Source organism: Alexandromys fortis, unplaced genomic scaffold, assembly GCF_014885135.2.
Source record: "Alexandromys fortis isolate MF-2015 unplaced genomic scaffold, M_Fortis_MF-2015_v1.1 scaffold_221, whole genome shotgun sequence".
NCBI lineage: Eukaryota > Metazoa > Chordata > Mammalia > Rodentia > Cricetidae > Alexandromys > Alexandromys fortis.
In genome coordinates, this window is record NW_026068096.1 from 2048111 (window position 1) to 2068899 (window position 20789).

The 20789-nt window shown below is 56.9% G+C and overlaps 1 protein-coding gene across 1 annotated transcript; it reads right to left on the minus strand.

Annotated features, from left to right (window-relative positions):
- Positions 1-2: 2 nt before the first annotated feature.
- Hcn2 (hyperpolarization activated cyclic nucleotide gated potassium and sodium channel 2) lies at positions 3-18878 on the minus strand. The gene is made up of 8 exons (XM_050123309.1): positions 18296-18878; positions 10680-11103; positions 9324-9485; positions 6636-6854; positions 4589-4735; positions 2181-2421; positions 1792-1956; positions 3-1268 (listed from the first exon to the last, which is right to left on the minus strand). The coding sequence occupies exons 1-8, from the start codon at positions 18844-18846 to the stop codon at positions 586-588; spliced, it is 2592 nt and encodes an 863-aa protein (XP_049979266.1). The 5' UTR covers positions 18847-18878; the 3' UTR covers positions 3-585.
- Between the last annotated feature and the right edge of the window lie 1911 nt (positions 18879-20789).

The following is a 20789-nucleotide window of genomic DNA, read 5'->3' on the forward strand; positions in this document are numbered from 1 at the left end:
GCTAGGCGCCAATGCTGTCGTTTATTGCGCGGAATGGGGTGTGGGTTAATGGGGCGTGGGGGCCGCTGCTGCCTCGGCTCATCAGTACATTCATGGCGACGGCGGGGACTCAGCCTTGCCCCCACACCGGCTTGGCCGTGAAGCCCGCCCCTGGGTGCCTGAGGGAGGTCACTCGGACGCGTGGGCAGGGGCCAGGCTGGTTATTGCATGAGCTTGCCGGGCTGGGGCAGCGGGAAGCCGGCGGGCCGAGTATTGCACTTGATCCATATCCTTCCTTGGCAGCCACCGCAAATGCGGGGCATAGCCAGGTTCTTGGCCGGGGCCGCCCCGTCCCCGTCCCAGATTGGGGCTGAGGCACCGAGGTGATCGCGCCCCTCCCTCTCCCGTGCGCGGCCGCCGCTGGGGCAGGAGCAATGGGGTGGGCGCAGGGCGATGGGGGCGGGTGGGCAGCCGGGCGCAAGGCCGCCCGCCGCCTAAGCTACCTAAGTCCCTCTATGGCTTCTGCGCGGGCACGGGCGGGCGGCGCGAGGCATGGCTTTGGTGTGGATGATGGCCCCGCCCAGCCCGCGGGGCGGCGCGCAAGGGTCACAAGTTGGAAGAGAGGCGCGAGCGCGCAGAGTCCAGCGGGTCCAGACCACCCGCAGCGCCGGGGGAGGCTGAGTCCCTGCGGTCCGGGCTGGGTGCAGCGGTCCGGGCGGTGGGCGCGGGTCCCAGGCGTGGCGTGGAGCTGCTGGCCGGGCGCGTGGAGGCCGCGGGGCTAGGCGCGGGTGCGCCGTGGGGCAGCGAAGGCTGCGAGGCGGACAGTGGGCGCGAGGCTCGGCTCAGACGGCGCGCGGGCAGTGCGGGCCCCACGCGGGTGGCTGGGGAGCCGGGTGCACCGTAGGGCGAGGTCCGCGGTGCCCGGGGACTGGAGGGCGCGGCCGGGGGACTGGCCATAGGCGGCCCTGGTGAGGCTGCAGGAGGCGGAGGCCCTGGGGGTGCGCGGTGCATGAGGCGTGGGGAGCCGAGTGCCAGGGGCCCCACGAGCGGGCGCGCCACCTGCGGGCAGAAGCTCATGGCCACGGCCTGCTGCAGTGTGGCAATGGCTGAGGTGACCTGCGGCGGTGGTGGTGGTGGGAAGAGCCCCACACGCTGACCCAGCTCTGCCTGCTGCACCATCTCACGGTCATACTTGACAATCTCCTGGATGATGGCATTCTCCTGGTTGTTGAACACGCCCGAGCTGAGGTCGTGCTGAACCTTGTGCAGCAAGATGGAGTTCTTCTTGCCTGCGGGCAAAGCAGAGGTCAGCGCTAGCTTGGCCACCTGCCTCTGCAGCCAGTCTGAGTCCAGCAGCAGGCATGTTCTCAGCTCCCACTGTATTTCCTGTGTAGATTCCAAGTACTGAGTGCCTCTCGTGTGGCAAGTGCATGCTAATTGCCTGCCGCATACAGCAAGTGTATCCAGCACGCACACTCTGTAGAGAGTCCCTGTCGTGTGCGCGTGTGTCTGAGCGCTTGCTGTGTGCCCTCTGATTCAGGCCACTATCTTAACACCTGGTTCCTATGTCCTGTCACCAGGAGCTCCCACCTCTCCCTGCCTTCCATGCCTGACACAGAACTTTGCTAATGTGCCTGGTTTATTGAGCCAGAACTGTTTCCACCAGGCCCTGTTTCGGCTCTTCTTGCCTTTTCACCCCAGGGCCTTTGCCTGCTATGTTTGCTCCAGGAAGACACTGTGTCACCCAGACACTCCTCAGCACCCTGTCCTTTCTGTATCCCGGGACCCCTCTCAGGCAGTCTGGTAGCTCACCGATGCGGTCCAGGCGGTCAATGGCCACGGTCTCAAAGGCACGCCGCATCATGGGGTACTCCTCCAGCACCTCGTTGAAATTATCTACACTTAGTGAGTAGAGGCGGCAGTAGGTGTCAGCCCGCACACTGGCTGTGCGCCGGCCCCTTGTGAGCAGGCAGATTTCTGCAAAGACAAGAGTGAACCTCATGCCCTGTGCACAACTACCCGCCCAGGACACACTCAGACCTGCCCAGGACACACTCAGACCCACCCAGGGCACACTCAGACCCGCCCAGGACACACTCAGACCCACCCACTGCTGACTCAAACCCTCCTGGACCTCCCTGGGCTGGAGCTGTCCACTGTCCGGTTCCATCCAGATCTCTGCCTTGCTTTGGAGTACTCACCCCCGAAATAGGAGCCGTCTGACAACTTCATTTCCTTGTTTCCCTTGGTGAGCACACTCACCACCCCGTGCTGAATGAAGTACATCTTCTTGCCGATGGTCCCCTCTCGGATGATGTAATCGCCGGGCTGGAAGACCTCGAACTTGAGCTTTGTCAGCATGGCCGTGACAAAGTTGGGATCTGCGTTGGCAAACAGTGGCATGGAAGCCACCAGCTTCCGGCAGTTGAAGTTCACAATCTCCTGTGGGCAGGAGGCAGGACAGCCAAGTGACGGACTGGCTTGGTAACTCAGACCCTCAGTCTCTGTGCTAGACAGTGGCCCCTCAACTCCTATCCAACCTCCTAGGCAAAGTCCCAAGTCCCACACCACCATGGGATGGGTGACAGACACTGGACTGGGAAAGTCAAACTTTGTAGGTCTCTTTGTAGATAACAGGACCACAAAAATACCCAAAAGGATCAAAGGGGGGACGGAGTTAAGTGGGCAGAGCTCTTCTGGGCACGTATGAGTCCCTGGGTTCCATCCCTAAGCCCCAGCATGGCATGAACCAGGTCATGCAGGCCTTTCATCACAGCGTGCTGGAGTGGAGGCAGGAAGGTCAGGTTAGCATCCCCTACATAAGAAGCTCTAGGACGGCCTCGGCCATGTGAGACCCTGTCTCACAGAAACAGTAAAAGACTTCTGAAGAAAAAGGAGGCCGACTGCATGCGTCCTCGCACCCTTGGGCCACCCATTCTCTCTTGGTTATATACGAAATGTCATTCCAGCCAGGACGCTTCAGTCAAGGGCATTGCTAAGAACCCAGCAAGCAACTCATGGAGACCAGTCTCTATGACTCACTACAGGGCCGCGACTGTGAGTCAGAGGGACACATGAAAAAGTGACCACTGAGCCAGACAAGGTGGCCCACAGCACTCGGGAGGCTGAGGCAGGAGGATTGCCATGAATTTGAGGTCACCCTGTGTTGTAGAGTGAAACCTTGTCTCATAAATGGAAAAAAAGGGCCGTACTGTGGTGGCGCACGCCTTTAATCCCAGAATTTGGGAGGCAACGGCAGACGGATCTCTGAGTTTGAGGCCAGCCTGGTCTACAGAGTGAGTTCCGGCACAGCCAGAGTTACACAGAGAAACTCTGGCTTGGAGGAGGCGTTTCCTGTGGGCGGCTGGTAAAGTTCTAGGGCTGGGAGTGGATGTGGATGCCCTACAAAGCCATGTGCTTCGTGCACTCTGTGGCCTGTGAGCTAGGCTCTCCACAAAGGACAGGTGAGCAGGCTGCCTCCTGGCGTGGGCCCCAGGCCCTGCCGCCCCCAAGGCTCTCCTCCTGGGGCCCTCTGCCCTGGTCGTGCTGAAGCTGCTGTGCACCTGGCATCCCAGGCCTGCGGAGACAGAGACAGGGCCAGCCTGCCTAGCTGAGTCGCTCAACTCCAGGCCAGTGAGGAGAGACCCTGTCTGATGGTCCTAAGGGCAACATTCAAGTTGTCTTCCGGCTTCCATGTACATACGTGTGCACCATGTACACATGGATGTATGCATGTATGCATTTAAAAAGGAGAGGGGGCTCAAGAGGTTTCTTAGTGGTTAGGAGCGTTTGCTGCTTGGGGGGGCTGCAGAGATGGCTCAGTGGTCAAGAACACCGGCTGCTCTTCCAGAGGACCTGGGTTCAATTCCCAGCAACCACATGGTGGCTCACAACCATCTGTAATGAGATATGCTGCCCTCTTCTGGCCTGCAGGGACATATGACAGGCAGAACACTGTATACTTAATAAATAAATAAATAAATAAATAAATAAATCTTTTTTAAAAAAAAAGGGAAGGAAGGAAGAAATAAAAGAAACTTGTTCAATCATGAGGGCCCAGAGTTTGATCCCAGCAGCCACATCTGGCAGCTCTAATGGATCAGGCACCCTCTTCTGGCCTCCATGGCACCTGAACACACTTGTGGGCACATACACACATGCACACACACATGTATAAAAAAATCTTAAAAGGTGGGGGGCAGGAGGGATGAATCAGTGGTTAGAGCATTGGCTGTTCTTCCAGGGAACCTGGTTCAATTCCCGGCAACCACATGGTAGCTCACAGCTGTCTGTAACTCCAGTCCCAAGAGATTCAATGTTCTCTTCTGATCTCCGCAGGTACCACATGCAAGCAAAACATCCACATGCATGAAATAAGTAAGGGCCCAGATGACAGAAGAGGCAAGAAGGACCCTCTCCAGGGTCTGGGATGGAACATGGTTGCACAGATGTGTGTTTTATGTTCTGCACCTAGGAGACTGTAGCTTGGTGTTTGAAGCAGGCAGGACTGCAGGTGTTGGCCAAGGGCACCCACAGCATATGTCAGACCTGATCCCACATGCCCTGTCAGTGTCCATGGGATTCTAAGGTGTGGCTGCAGCCACCTCACCTCACGCAGCGGCCCGTTGAGCTCCCCGAGGATGCTCTCCTCATCAAACATCTTCCCCTGGTACCGGTGTTCATAGTAATCGTGGATTTTTTGGCGGAAATCGGCAGGCAGCTTGTGGAAGGACATGTATTGTTCTACTTGCTTGTACTGAAGGGAGGAGAGCGGGTCAGTGTTTGTTCCAGAGAGAGGCCCAGCCCGGTGCCACCCAGCTCAGGGACCCAGCAACACCAAAGACAAATGATGTGTTCTGTTTGGAGATGGGGTTTCATGTAGCCCAGGCTAGCCTCAAGTGCCGGGGTGACAGATGTCACCACCACCACAGGTTTATGATGCTGGGGTGGAACTCGGGTCTTCACAGACGCTAGTGCAGCGTTGTAGTCACAGAGCCCCCGCCCAGGGTCTCACTATATAGTCCAGGCTGGCCTGGAATTTGAACTCAGCCTCCTCACTGGTGAGATGACAACCTGAGACACCAAGCCCAGTTGGCAGATAAATTTATGTTTATGATTCTAGGCGGGGCTTCCACCGGGGCTTCAAGGCGGAGCTGTACTGCTGATCCCCCAGCTCTTCCTACTTTCTACTGAGCCAGTCTCGCTCTTTTGCTGTCCTGCATCTGCCTCAGTCTAGGCTGGTATTTAACCTTTAACCCCATCACTAGCAGGAGGGTCAGGAGTTCAAGGTCATCCTCTGTTTTAGAGTGAGTTTGAGGCCACCCTGGGCTATGTGATACCACAGTGTGGGCACCTTAGGGTGTCTGGCTCATATTTCTGAGACGCGGTTATCTACAGCGTCAACATCAGTATGCATGTTGACTTCCATCCTGAGTCCTGCCACCGGGACCTGGGGGACAACAGAGTCAGCTCCTCCCTAGCAGGGCTGGGGTGTGGGTGCCAGGCTGTCCCCAGCACAGTACCCCAGGGCTGCTCCAGCCCCACTTCTAAGCCACAGCTGTCCTTATCTCAGCAGACCCCGTGACGGCGGGTGGGTGGCAGCACCAGCTCATGTTTGGGTGCGAGACGGAGGCTTCCGGACACCAGCACCTGGCACAGAGCCCGGGTGACCCGGCTGTCACTGTAGGGGGTGGTGAACTAAGGCCCACTGCAGAGCCTGGAGCTGCAGGTGGTTGAAGGCAGGGCTCCTGCCCTTTGGGCTGCAATTGCTCCAAAGCAGCCACCCCTAGGACCAGCCTGGAGGATACACTCTTTGTTCACTCTACCCTCTCCAAAGGTTCACCCCAGAACACTCAGAAATGGGCCCCGGGGACTGGTCGTACTGGTTCTGAAACCTGTGGGCTCCTGTCCCTTCAGCTCATCTCCCCCAGCCCGGCACCTTTAACTGTCCTGAGCTCTTAGAATCCTACCCTTCCCCCTCCCCGCCCAGACTCTACCCGAGGCAGACCCAAGGCATGGCCTCCCCGCTCTGAAAGTAATATAAGAACCTTCATCTGGAGATGGATGGAGATAGAGACAGAGACCCACACTGGAGCACCGGACTGAGCTCCCAATGTCCCAAGGAGGAGCAGAAGGAGGGAGAATATGAGCAAAGATGTCAGGACCACGAGGGGTGCACCCACCCACGGAGACAGTGGGGCTGATCTATTGGGAGCTCACCAAGGCCAGCTGGACTGTGTGTGACTGAAAAAGCATGGGATAAAACTAGACTCTCAGAATATGGCGGACAATGAGGGCTGCTGAGAAGCCAAGGACAATGGCACTGGGTTTTGATCCTACTTCATGTTCTGGCTTGGTGGGAGCCTAGCCAGTTTGGATGTTCACCTTCCTAGACCAGGATGGAGGGGGGGACTTTGGACTTTCCACAGGGCAGGGAACCCTGACTGCCCTTCAGACTGGAGAGGGAGGGGGAGAGGAGAGGGGGGAGGGGGAGAGGAGAGGGAGGAGGAGGGGAAAAGGGAGACGGGGAGGGAAATGGGAGGCGGGGAGGAGGCGGAAATCTTTTTTCAATAAAAAATTATATTACAAAAAAAAAAATCCTGCCCTTCCCCCTCCCCGCCCAGACTCTACCCAAGGCATGGCCTCCCCGCTCTGACCTTCTCCTGGTACTGGCGCCGGGATGAGTCCAGAGACTGGATGAGGGCAGTGGCGTGCCCGATGAACATGGCATAGCAGGTGGCCCCCACGATCATGCTGAGCATGGTGAGCCAGATGTCAGTCATGCTCTCTGGGGCCTGCCTCCCGTACCCGATGCACAGCATGTGGCTCATGGCCTTGAAGAGCGCAAAGGAGTAGAGCTCGCTCCAGGAGTGGTTCTGCAAAGGCAGCGTGGACGGTCGGGGGGGGGCTGTACCCCGGGGGGGGCTGAACCCATCTGCCCACCCTCCTGTGGGCACTTGAAGGGGGTGAGTGCCCCCTGATCAAACATAACCAAGCCAAGGACACGGGCAGCGACATGTCTGGGGTCTCAGTGAGGCACTCACAGGGGCAGGCCTGACAGCACCTCCTACTTCACTCTGGAGAAACTAAGCCACAAAAGGGACGCAGTCCGGCCAAGGCAGCTTCAAGTGCCCGTTTCAGAGTCCTGGGACACTGGAATAACACCCGAGGGGCAAGGAGGGGAGAAGTCCACCCCTAGATGTCCTCAGTTGACCCGACCAGAGAAGGGGGGCACTGGGCCCGTCCAGGAAATGGAACCGCTTGTGCAAGCAGCAGTTGGACAATGGGTTCCTCAGCCAGGGCAGCTGTGCCGGGCTCTTAGGAGGGGTGCTTGTGGGTTCTCCCTACCCAGCTTCTGACTCCATTGATGCCTGCCTGCTGTGTCCTGACTGACACACACCAACCTTCAGTGTGTCCCTGCCCCTGGGGTGCGACCCTCGCTGTAGACTTTCAGTTTCAGGGATGCAATTTAAGGCCGCAGGTTTGCGATGCAAGTGTTCATCACTGAACCAAGTCCTCTAACCTCACTGGGGATTCTGTGGGGACTCCATCCTGACCACGCCCCAGCCCCTCACTGGGGGATTCTAGTGAGGGCTCTACTGCTAAGCCACCCCCAGCCCTCTTTTTACTTTTATTTTGAGAAAGTCTTGCTAACCTTGAACTTGCTATCATCCTAATCTGCCTCTCTTAGGAACTGGCAGAGACTCCTCCCTGGGCTGTACAGTCTCTTTTTAAATGTGATGCAGATGGGCTGGAGAGATGGCCCAGTGGTTAAGAGCACTGACTGCTCTTCCAGAGGACCTGGGTTCAATTCCTAGCACCCACATGGCAGCTCACAACTGTCTGAAGATCCAGTTGCAGGGGATCTGACACTTTCACACCAATGCACATAAAATAAGGTTAAATAAACCATAAAAATTAAAAAAAAAAGAAAAAAAATGTGATGCAGACATGGGGACAATGGGTATCTGGAGTTGTTACTTCTTAGGGCTGATGGTGACAACTTTCCCCTTGGTTTCGTTTTAAATATATTTAGATAAAGACATAAGAAGAAGTGACTGGCGGCACACTGCCATCCCAGAGCGCTGGAGGCGGAGGCAAGGTGATCCGCAGCTACCTGTCCACCCTGGGCTAATGCGGTGCTGGTTACAGAATGTAAGAGGTCAGACTGGAGAGGTGGCTCTGCAGTTAAGAGCACTGGCTGCTCTTCAGAGGACCTGAGTGCAGTCCTCAGAACTCACAGGGCAGCCACAAGCACTTGTAACTCCAGCTCCAGGAGATCCGATGCCCTCTTCTGGCCTCTGAGGGCACTGCACTTAGGTGCATATACCCACACATAGACACATGATTTAAAAAAAAATAACCAATAAACTTAGTGGGAATCTTTTTTTTTTTTTTTTTTTTTTTTTTTTTTTTTTTTTTTTTTTTTTTTTTTTTTTTTTTTTTTTTTTTTTTTTTTTTTTTTTTTTTTTTTTTTTTTTTTTTTGGTTTTTCGAGACAGGGTTTCTCTGTGGCTTTGGAGCCTGTCCTGGAACTAGCTCTGTAGACCAGGCTGGTCTCGAACTCACAGAGATCCGCCTGCTTCTGCCTCCCGAGTGCTGGGATTAAAGGCGTGCACCACCACCGCCCGGCTAATGGGAATCCTTTTAAACAAACAAGTAGGAGAGGCTGGAGAGAAGACTGTTCAGAACACTGGGTGATCTCCAAGAGGACCCCAGTTCATGTCTCAGCACCCACATCCATAGCTCCAATTCCCAGGATCTGACACCCTCTTCTGACCCCCACAGGCACACATACATGCATGCAGGCAAACACACACATATAATAAGTCTAAAATAAAAACTTAAAAAAAATTTTGGGGGGTGAGGGAATTTCGAGACAGGGTTTCTCTGTGTTGCCCGGACTGTCTCTGTAGACCAGGCTGGCCTCAGACTCACAGAGATCCGCCTGCTTCTGCCTCCCGAGTGCTGGGATTAAAGGCATGTGCCGCCATTGCCAACTAAGCGAAACATTTTTAAAGTAAGAGCACTGAGTAGTGTGTCCGTGTGGCAATGAAGGATGGCATCAGACGCCAGGGTGGGTGGGCTGAGGGGTCCCGGGGTCATTGGCAGGCGTCAGACGCCAGGGCGGGTGGGCTGAGGGGTCCCGGGGGCACTGGCAGGTATTAGGCACAGGGGCCAGTGTGCATAAGGCCCTCTACATCAAGAGGCACTAATGGTCATCGGGTGGGAGCTGCTTTGCCCATGGAGGACTCTAGATGGCGCTGGTGAGCACAAGGGAAAGCTGGAGCTGGAGCCGGAGCCATCCCCGGAGGCGCCAAGGGGGCTCCACCAGGAAGCACTCACCACCATCTTGTTGATGGACACCCAGCAGTCGCTGGGGAAGTCTTGCAGCATGGGCACCAGGAACTGCAGGCAGCCGTCCCAGTGGCAGAGCAAGAGCATCATGCTGATCAGGTTACATATGCGCATCACCGCGCTTGCCAGGTCGTAGGTCATGTGGAAAATCTGAGAGGGTGCATGGCCGTGAGAATCCTGCACCCCTTTGTTCTGTACCCTTCCCTGACCACTTTCTTTTCTGAATTCCACCCAGCCTACCTTACCCATGACCTCTCTGGAACATCCTCCCCCATCCTGCCCAAATTCTGTCCCCACCTGCCAGCCTCACTAAGTTTCTCCCAGTGGTCACAGGGGCAGGAATGGGTCAGAGTCAGGGATCTTGAATTTGGGGGTTGGGTAACTGAAGAAGTCTGAGCCTCTTCCCCCCACATCTTACAGGGCACAGGAAGGGGCATGGTAACAACGTCCACGAGGAGTTCCAGGGTGGTCCTCCAGTCTTGCTCCTGAGCCTACAGCCACAATGTGAGAGGCTGCCTGTCCCCCATCCTCCATCTAACAATGCCTACCCGGATCCCACCCCTCTACAAACCTTGCTCATCTTCCCAGGACCCAACCCTGGGCCTTCCATCACAGGCAAACCTCGCTTCCCTTAAGGCTCTTGGCAGCTGGAGCAACTTTGGTCCTGCTCCTGGTGAGACTCAGGGCCCAATGCTACAGCTTTGCCAGGAGATGCCCATCTTCATTCCCTAGAGGCCTTAGCCCTGCTTCTTCTAGTGGTCCTCAGCCTTGGCCACACCCACAGCCCAAGACCCTGCACTCCCAGGGTTGGCATCCATGTGGGCCACACATTCACAGCTCTGGCCCCGCCCAGGCATGGGTTCTCTCCCTGCAGCTTTGACCCAGCTATGCCCCAAAGTCCCAGCCCTGCAGCCCTGGTCTGTTTCTTGTGAGCCCCCAACTCCGCCCTGCCAAGACCCTGCACCCACAGTACTGGTATCCCTGTCTCTCTTTCGCACCCCAAGTCAAAGCTCTGGTCCTAAAGTCATGACCACACCCACACCAAGGTCCCAACCTCAGATGATTGGCTCGAACCACAGAATTGACCCACCCAAGCCCGAGGTCCCACCCCCACTCCCAAGACCCCACACCTAAGGACCATCTCTAGACTTAGTTTCCAAGGTCCCTCGTGACCATGCCTCTGCATCCTTTGCCGGGTCCACAGCCGACGCCCACCCACACCCAAGCCCAGCATCCATGTATTCCACATCTCTGATGGCTCTGACTTCAGTTGTAGCTCCAGTCCTGCCCAAGACCACGTCTTCTGGGGTCCCACCCATCCCTGGTACCCTCCCTGCCCCTCACCTCCTCCCACTGGTGGATGTAGCGGATGAGCCTGGACAGCCGCAGCAGCCGGAGCAGGCTGAGGATCTTGGTGAAGCGGACAATGCGCAGTGCGCGAGCCGTCTTATAGACCTCGGAGTCGATGCCTTTCTCCACGATGAGGAAGATGTAGTCCACCGGGATGGACGACACGAAATCTACCACGAACCACGTGCGCAGGTATTTTTTCTTTATCTTCTCGGGGTCCAGGATGATCTCTGTGTTGTCCTCAATCACAATGCCAGTACGGAAGTTCAGCACCAAGTCCATGAGGAAGAAAGTGTCCGAGACCACGTTGAAGACGATCCACGGCGCAGTGGTCTCATCCTTGAAGAAAGTGATGCCCACTGGGATGATGATGAGATTTCCCACCATGAACAACAGCATGGTGAAGTCCCAGTAGAACCTGGGGACAGGCAGGATGCTCGCAACGCCCGGCCTCGGCAGGCGTGCCCTCTTCCCCAGCCCAGGTGCTTTCCAGGACCCCAACCCTGACGTCGTCTCTGGGACCCCAGCCCCAATGTGGTCTCTGGGACCCCAGCCCCAATGTGGTCTCTGAGACCCAGGCCCTGAGGTGGACTCTGGGACCCCAACCCCGAGGTGGACTCTGGGACCCCAGCCCTGAGGTGGACTCTGGGACCCCAGTCCTAATGTGGTCTCTGGGACCCCAACCCTGAGGTAGTCTCTGGTACCCCAACGCTGAAGTGGGTCTCCACCAAAACTAAGGTAGTCTCTGGGATCCCAATCTAAGAAGGTCTCTCTCCTGGGACCCCTAACTCTAAGGTGAGTCTCCAAGACCGCAATCCAAAGGTGGTCTCCAGGACCCCAGATTATAACACAGCCTCCAGGACTCCAGGTCTTGCTATGTGGCAAGAACTGGGCTTTCTCAAAGAAGCCTCCTGATGCCAGGCAGCAGGGTCCCTCTCTCTGCCCACTCTGACCTTGCCTTGAAGGCACCTCCAGTCTGCAGAGAGGCTCAAAATAGACTAAACACTTCACATGACCAAAGAGGGACAATGTGCCTGGCACAAATCTGGTCTTCAAAAGGGATGGGAGCCGGTAGACGGCACAGTGCTGGGCATGGGCGGGAGGCTGAGAGCTGGGTAAGGGGACAGGGTAGTGACCAGCCACCCTCTTCTCTGCCTAGAGCTGCAGGGCTCACACCATGGTGGGGTTACAGCTCCTGTGGGGACAGCTGGTCACCTTGGAGAGCTAGGCACATGGGCACAGCTGTGGTCTCAGCACTTGAGAGGAGACGGGAGGGTGAAGAGCTCTAGAATAGGCTGAGTATGGTGGTGCACACCTATAATCGCAACACCAGGAGGCAGATGCAGGAGGTTCTCTGGGAGTTCCAGGCCAGCCAGGGCTGCAGTCTCGGGGTCTCCTCACACCTAGATTGTGTCAGCCCCCTTGGATCCCTAGAGGTCTGTCACTACCTCTTGGAACTTGGGCTTCCCGTAGGCACAGTGCCCACTGTTTCTAGAGCACACAGGCTGGGTCAATTCACCCAAGTCAGCTCAGAGGAGAGGCATGCGTCAGGGGTGCAGTGTCTGGAGCCGCTGGCTCAGAGCTTGCCTGTGAGCTGGCTCCTTCTGCCAGTTATAAACACAGTGCCCAGTGGGCGACCAGACTCCACTTCAGAGAACTGAGCTCAAGGAAACAGTCCAAAAACGAGAGAAAAAAAAAAAATCAAGAGTGATTTGTACTGGGGCATTCTGGGCAGCTCAGGTTGTGAGAGCCAACGACGGGACAACACCCAGTGTCTTTGAGCACAGCCTTGTGCTAGCTCCTGCCATGCATGAGTGACCTTGGGCAGGCTTCTCTGTCCCTTGGGGACCATAGTCCCTTCTCTCCTCAGCCCTGTGTGGGAGGATTTGGGGACCGTATTCATGTGCGATGTCCCTCACAAGTCCTCTGGAGCTGAGGGGTAACATCAGCTGTGGGGGAGGGGTCTACCAGACCTCGCGAGCACGAAATAACGTATTTGAAGAATTCTTCCTTTTAAATTATGTGTATGTTTGTATGTCTGGGGTAGGGTGGTCTTGCACATGGTGCAGAAGAGGGTGTCTAAGTCCCCAGGAGCCAACCCACAGAGTGGGAAGAATCAAAGCCCACTTCTCTTCAAGTGCGGCCCATCGCTCAGTCATAGCCAGCGGCTTTAGAGTGGGGCCCGGCTCTAGACAGTAGTGTTGGCTCAGATCCCCAGAATCTGTCACATAGCTTGGCCCTAACCTCTCCCCTTCTGGATTGAGGATGCCTTCTCTTTGGAGGAGCCATTGAGTAAAACAATTGAGAATGAGCAGGCAACAGTCAACAGGAACCAGAAACCACCATTGGTGGATACAACAGCTCAGGGTGGGCCACAAAACCACCAGGGGGACCTAGAAACCACTGTGGGGCACTTTCAACCGTGATGGGAAGGAGGCTTAGAAACTATTAAAGGGACCTGAACCAGTCTGAAGACACAGCAGACCACAGCAGGTATCTCTTTCTAGGCTGCAGCCATGCAACACTTCTCTTCCCTTCCTGAGGTAGTCAGGGCCAGGCATACTTCCCACGGAGGCCCAGGCCTGAGACTGTCCTCTGTACCCAGCCACTCTGTCCTGGAGCCTCCCTCAGCCACTGCATCTCCAGGTCACAAGGTACGGCCTGTTTTCCCCCAGTGCCTGAGGAGAGGGAACAGGAGGTGGCTGTCCTTGTGGTCCTGGTAGGGTGGGGCCCACTTGCTTTAACCCAAGTGTCTCCAGTCTTCATCTTCCTCAGTAAACCTGGTCCCCAAAGTCAGAATGGGTCGGAAGTTCCACACCAAGGGGAACAGGACTCTGGAGGTCCCCTCCCCCACCCTCACTCACCAGTCCCCTCGCCTGTTTGAAGGGACAGGACCTGGGATGGCGGGCCATCCAGAAACAGCTCTAACTTCTCTCCCAGGCTGTGCTTCCTTGCCTAGCGTTCCCACCTTCTCTACCCCATCCACAGCAAGGACCTCGGGGACCTCTGGGCACAGGACAGGCCTCTGATCCTCAGGAAGTTTAAGCAGGAGGATCAAACAGTTCAAAGACTTCCTTACTGAAAGCTTGGGACGAGCCTGGACTACATGAGACCATCTCAAACAAAACAAAACGAAACAAATTCCCTAATAAACAACAAGGAATCCTGATTGACTGTCTAATTCTGGGGGCACACTCAGGACCATGCTGTGACCACTACCCCACCCCACCCCCGGCTCAGGGGTCAGAGGGTAGATCCAGTGGAGACAAGGGATCTTTTGCTGATCTTAGCCCAAGCCCTCTCCAGCCCATAGGTAGATTCTGGATGGTTGACGCCAAATGAACTCTCTTCTCCCTCAGCTGCCCAGTCATTCTCAGCTCCAGCAAGGAAACTGAGGCTCATAGATCATGGGGTAACAGAGAGAAGCCCCTTCCATTCACAGCTGGGCACTGCTGGGTGGGTCACAGCCCCCACTGGCACAGTCAGGATCTTATCGCTGATCATGGAGCCCTCAAAGCCAAGGTCAGACCTCCACAGACCAGCCAGAACAGCCACATCTCTACAGGCAGATCTGAGATACAGCCAGAAGTCGTCTGGTCTGGGATCACAGATCCAAGCAAAGCTAGAGGGATTAGAGGCTGGAGGTCAGGGATTACGGGCCAGGCTGGGACAGAGGATCAGGGCCTGAGCCCACTGAGTCCCCAGAGCAGGTGACAGGATTAGGGCTGGAAACCATGGTGGGAAGACAGCTGGAATCCCGGGTGCAGACATTTGTAAAGGCCCATTGTATGCCAAGCACCAAGGATACACAGTGATAAGGGACACAGGCTGTACCCCTAACCCTGCTTCTATTGGGGAAGGATTGTGCTGAATGCCAGGGTGTGAGGGGTGGACCTGGGTTGCTCGGAGGGGGCGACATTCAAGGGCTGATGGTATGGGGGAGAGGCGGCACCTGGGCAGAGTAGCTAGTGCAAAGGCTCCGAGACCACCATGGGGCTTCCCAGCTGGAGGCAGAGGGACCTGGAAAACTGGAATCTGTAGAGGGCTGAGAGATCTCGCCCTGGGCAAGACTCAACTCCAGAATGATGGGGGTGGGGGTCATCAGATGCTGTGCTCCAGTGTGGGTTGGAGGGTGTCTTAAGGGCAGGCCAAGGAAAGGGGTCTCTCCAAATACTGAAGTAATAGCTTTGGAGTAGAAAAAGAGGGGGCTTTGGCTATCCTGACCTCAATCCCTCCCCCCAAAGACTTCTTTCACAACACTGAGAGTTTGGGGATCCCAATACTCCCATCTGGGAGGCAGGTGCATGCCCAAACCCCACATCCTCGATGAGAAATCGATGATAATGCGATTTATTCTAGGGCCTTGATACAGAACCCATTTCTAGGGATTTACATGCAGGGAGCAACATCCTGCCCTCACTCTGAGCCCTGGCCACCTAGTGGGGGGACATGGCAGTCTCAGAAGCAGTGTCTACAGGTCTGGATTGGGTTCTTGCCTCTTTCTTCCTCGGGTACCACCCAGTCTCAGCGTGTGCGTCCAGACCTGGAACACTTCCCAACCCTCAAACTTGCTTCTCCACAGAAGCTTCTCATGGCCAGGGTGGATGCTCAGAAGAACCAGATGAGACTGAGTGAGGTGCCAACTGCCTGTGATCCTAGCACCTGGGAGGATGAAGCAGGAGGAATGCCGGAAGTGAGAGGCTGGCCGGCCTACAGAATGAGACCTCAAGTTGGGAGGTTAGTGGGTCGCAGTAGCATCTACAGTGCTCAAGCTCACAATTCCAGCAGCACAGAACACAGAAGCCGGGCTGTGTGGCACGTTCCTGCCATCCCAGCACTCAGAGATTAGAAGTTCAAGGTCATCATGGGGCAGTGAGATAGCTCACTGGATAAAAGCCACAGCCACCAAAATCTGACAGACTGAGTTCAGTCCCTGGGACTCACGTGGTGGAAGGAGAGAACTGACTCCCACAGGTTGTCCTCCGAAGAACACATGGGCACCGTGGTGCCCACACACAATGAATAAATGTAATAAGAATTGAAACAATATTTTTTAGCTGTCTGGGCATGACTGAACAAAGTTCCATAAAAAAAAGGTAAAAGATCCTTCTAGACACCTGCTACCTTCCCCCACACCACAACCTTCTCACATCTTAGGAAATTGAGGTAGACACCATACAGTCCTGATTCTGGGACAGAATTCTGCTCAGAACTTGGCTCCCCTAGGTCCCTGTGGACTACATGGTGCAGGTAACTGGTGCCCAAAGGGACTCACACCCCACAGCCCTGCCTCTCCCATGCCTTCAGTGACTCCGCCTTCCCCTCCTGCCTGGGGAGGGAGAACTAACCAATAAAGTCCCAACTGGTCACAGGACAGAATTACTGGGAAGCCAAGTCAGAGCCAACAGAGGGAGATGCTTAGCTGCTCAGCCCCTGGAGAGAGACAGGAGGTCCCCACCCACCACTCTGTAAAAGACTTCACACACACACACACACACACACACACACACACACACACACACACACACACCACCAGCCCCCGGCACCGGAGCACAACAGCTCCATGACTGAATGACTTTTCCTCTCCCAGGCTTGGGATACGATCTTCCTTTTTTGTGCTTGTTAAATCAATACATCTGGGCCTAGTGGTGCACACCTGTCATCTCAGAAAATAGGCAAGAGGACTAAATTCAAGTCTACAGAACAATGAAGGAAACCCTGTCTCAGGACAAAAAGGAAAAAGTGAGTTGAGGGCACGCATGCGGCGTCAGGAGAGAGCTAGCCTGGGGTCTACCCCAGGAAGACTCAAATCAACCAATCTATCGCCTGCCATCATCGGTCAACACCCACATGGTGCTCCCAACAGCCCCTAGAGGCTCTGGAGACCTGTCTTGGTCAACGCTGACCAGAAGGTTCTAGAAGGGGCACGAGTCCTCAGGCATGAAAGGCAGGTGGCCCCATGAGCCAGTTTTGAAATCTGACGGTCACAGGGTCCCCCAGGCATCTATACCTACAGGGACTCAAGGACAGGAGCTCAGTTTCTTCTCTCAGCCTCCTCTCGCCATGCACCCCAAAGTCAACCACCTGTCATCACTGCAGCCGAGAACCCAAGCCTAAGGGCTGGCCTTACGTCCCTCAGCTAAAACCTGGACATAAAGGTGACGCTGGAGTGAGAGTGGAGTGATACGCCCCACAGCCTGCCCCACCCCAGACTGCCTTTCTCTGTCTGGCTAGCTGGCACTAGACTCCATTCATATTGGCCAACCAGGAAGTCTTGGCAAGCCCACCCTCTCTTGTGCCATTTCACAGGTGGGAACACAGCAAACGTCCAGAGTCCAGTTCTGAAGCCTGGAAGTCTGTGGAGCAATGCTGGGTCTGGCACTCACGCTAGGTCATGCAGGAACAACTCCTGTTGGCCAGAATGTGCCTCCCCACCGCTGGGACTCTTCCCCAAACTCAGGTTCCTGGTAAAGGTGGCGTTCTAGTCTCAGGGAGGTAGTTCCTGGGCCTCTGTGTGCTCTATTATCAAGCACTAGAGATAAAAAGGGGAATAACAGAAAGGGAGCGTCACCACTGAACTATCCTTATTCAAGAGTCAATGTCTTCAGAGACTCAGGCCTGGGGGAGAAGGGACCTGGATACCAGACTAGCAGGAGCCGCTGCAGGCCCTAGAGCTGTCCGTGGTCCTGAAACTCCAGGCTTCAGTTTTCCAAGATAGCAGAGCACCCTGTCCACAAATCTGCATCCCGACTGTCACCGAAGACAGGGACATTCTCCTGCATTCCCTGCACGCAGCTCTCCCTACGGCTCGCGGGTGTGCACCCACCCGGGACACGCAGGCGCGCGCGTGCACAGCCAGTATCCCAACAGGTACTTATAGAGACCCACCAGCCACACCCCTAGGGACACGCCTCCTCTTGATTGGTCGGCACGCGCCTCCCAGGACCCCTGTGGGCATCATTTCGCAAGCTCGCGCGGAAAGGAGAAACACGCAAACACTCGGGTCGTGGCTCTGCGCCAGCGCCTGCCGCTGCACGCAGCAGCCAACTCAGGCCATGTCCATATCCACACACCCAGGACGCACCCGCCCCAGGCTCAAGCGGAGACCGTGGGAACCCGCGGCGTCCGCTTGATAATCCCCTCCCCGCGGCCTCCAGGGCGCGTCCTTCCCATGTGCCCTCCCTCCCTTCCTTCCTTTTCCTATTCTTTTCCTTCCTCCTCTTTTTCTTCCTTTCTCCTTTCTATCCATTCTTCCATCCCTGCTCCTGCTCCGCGGCCTCCGAGTGCCTACGTTCCCCTCTATTCGTCCTCTTCACCCCTCTGAGCTCAGACCCTGGCCCTGCAACCACCGCGCGCGCCCACTGCAACGAGGGCGCGAGGGAGGGGGCGCGCCGGGGACCCCCTCACTCCAGGCCTCTAAAAGGGCGGAGCCTCTGCACAGCAGAGTCCCTCGGGGGCGGGTCCGGGGCGCGCCCGAGGTCACCGAGAGGGTACTCCCCCCACCCCGGCCCTATGCCCCGAACTGCCACCACCCCGAGGTCACCATCCGGGACGCGGCGCCCCGCCCTCTCCCGGGCGCGCCAAGGACGGGCCCCTCCCGGAGGCGGCACCTGAAGTCGCTGTAGGGGTGGATGATCCAGGCCCCCGCCGACTTCACGCGCTCCTGCTCGCGTTCCACGGCCTTCTGGCTGCCGAACATCCGCAGGGAGAACTTGTTGACGCCGGGCTGCAGGAGCGCCCCGAATTGGCGCTGCAAGAAGCTGGCCTGGCTGCCGCGCGGCTCACCCGCCGGGCCCGCCTCCTCGCTGCCCGCCTCCTCGGCCTCCGTGGGCCCCGAGGCCGCCCCGCGGCATGAGAACGACACCTTGGGGCCGCGCGCCGGGCCCTCGGGGCTGCACTGCGGATCCCCGCGCCCGCACTCGCCATTCGCGCCGCCCTTGGCCGCGCTGGGGGTGCAGGAGCTGTCGCGGCTGCAGAGCCGGGCGCGCGGGCCGGGCTCGTCCACCGGCTCCGGGTGTGAGGGGGTCGAGGGGTTCGGGGGTGGCGCGGGCGGTGGCTGAGGCTGAGGGGGCGCGGGTGGCGGCGGCGGTGGCGGCGGCCCCGGCGCGGGGGTCGTGCCCGGACTGTCACCGGGCCGCCCGCCGCCCCCGCGCGCATCCATGGCGAGGCGGCGCCGGGCAGTGAGGAGCGCAGCGGCCGCCGCCACTGCCGGCCGAGCCCGAGGGAGGGCGGAGTCGGGGGCGGAGCCTCTGCGCGCGGGGGAGGGGCGGGGGCGGGAGCCCCGCCTCCACCTGCGCTACCCTCACCCCCTCACGGGGATGGATGGGGGAAACTGAGGCTAGGGTCAGCAGGCAGACTCAAGGTCAGTCAGGCACCCCCGAGACCTTGGAAAAGCGCTCAGACTTGGTTTCCCAGGGGAAACTGAGGCCAAGGACGCACCCAAGGTCACCAAGCACAGCCCGCTGGCCCCTGCCTCTGGCGCGCTGCAGACCAGGCCCTGGTCCACTCTGGGGCTCCCTCCGCGGTCTCTAGGACACCACGGGCGGGGCAACCGCTGGACGCTAACCCCTTTCTCGGCTCAAGGGGCCAGATTCCATAATAAAAGTGTGCTCCCGGAGGCCACCCGGCTCTGCTGTTTTCCCCATCTTCGCTACAGAAACCTATGAATATGTGTGGGAAGAAGTGAGATCATTCTAGGATCTAAGTTCAGTCCCTCTTCAAGCCCTGCTAGTAGGGAAACCGAGGCACAGTAAAGCCTCGAAAGCATGGTAACTAGAAGTTCCTGTGGCTGCTTGCAACCTCATCCCCAAAGGTGCTGTCAGCGTAGTAAATGCTCTCTCCAGGGGATCCAGGCTCAGCTCCTGCCTCTGCATCCCCCCCCCCGCCCCGCCCCTGGCTATCCACTTCACTCAGGCCTCAGCTACATTCTATCCTCCTGCTCTAGGGAGACATTGGCTCCTGGAGGGTCCTAAGCTGTGACCCGAGCCAGGCGACACCAGATCTGGCTCTAGATGCCCAGCAGCTTCACAGAATGGGGAGGATTGTATAATGGGGGGGGGGTGCAATACAGGGGAAGGATAGCTGGGAGTTGGTGGGAAGACAATTTTCACACAGTGGACTCTTGGGCCTTCTTGTGTATCCTCTGGGCTCCTTAGATTCTCCTGTCCTTCCCCCATCCCATTTCCCTTGACCTGCCTAAGTTCATCTATAAATCCCCTGACCCCCCTTAGACTCTTCTGATGCTTCTGGGTCCCCTCCAGACTTCTTTAGATCTTCTTAGTTCTTCCTAGGTTCTCCTGAACCAAAGGGTCCTTTATGGGTCCTCAAAGTCCCTCCAGCCTTTACCATTTCTTGCCTGAATGTCACAGGATGGAGATATGACTTGTGCCTGCTTACAGTAGGTATTCATGGTGTCAGGGGTGTGCCCTGCCAGCTGCATGTCCTCATCTGACACAGATGGGCTGCCCTGACCCTGAGGACTCCAGAGATGCCCCTGAAACCCCTCTGGCCTCCACTTTAGAACATCAGAGTTGACAGTGTCAGGCTATGTCCCGCCCCAGGGCACATGCCTGTTCCAGATGGAGGGGGATCTTTTATGTTCACCCTGGGAAGATGTCAGCTGGGCAGGTCGCCAGAGCCCCAGGACTTGTGGCCGAATGCAGGGGAGGAGGCAGCTCAGCAGCAGGCTGTCAGAGACCCTGCCATACTAGAAGACCGCTCTGCCAGTCCAGAGGTCACAAAGAGAGTGCTAACACTCAGGGATCTCGGCCTGGGCCTGCACTTGGGGGTCTTGTTGATCTGCTGTGAGTCTGCAATGACCTGGCTGCTGGTCCTGCCCACACCCGTTCTCACACCTGCCCCAGGGGTACCTGGCTCAGGGCCACCATCTCACTTGTATGTGCAAATGTGTGTGTGTGTGTGTGTACAAGCCAGAGGTCAATCTTCATTCCTCAGGAGCTGTCCACCTTTTTAAAATATCGAGCTACTTTGTTTTTTGTTTTTGGATATATTTATCTTATTTTATGTGCATATATGTGTGTATATCACATGTGAGCATGGGCCTTAATGAGCCAGAAGACAGTGCTGGCTCCCCTGGGAGTTACT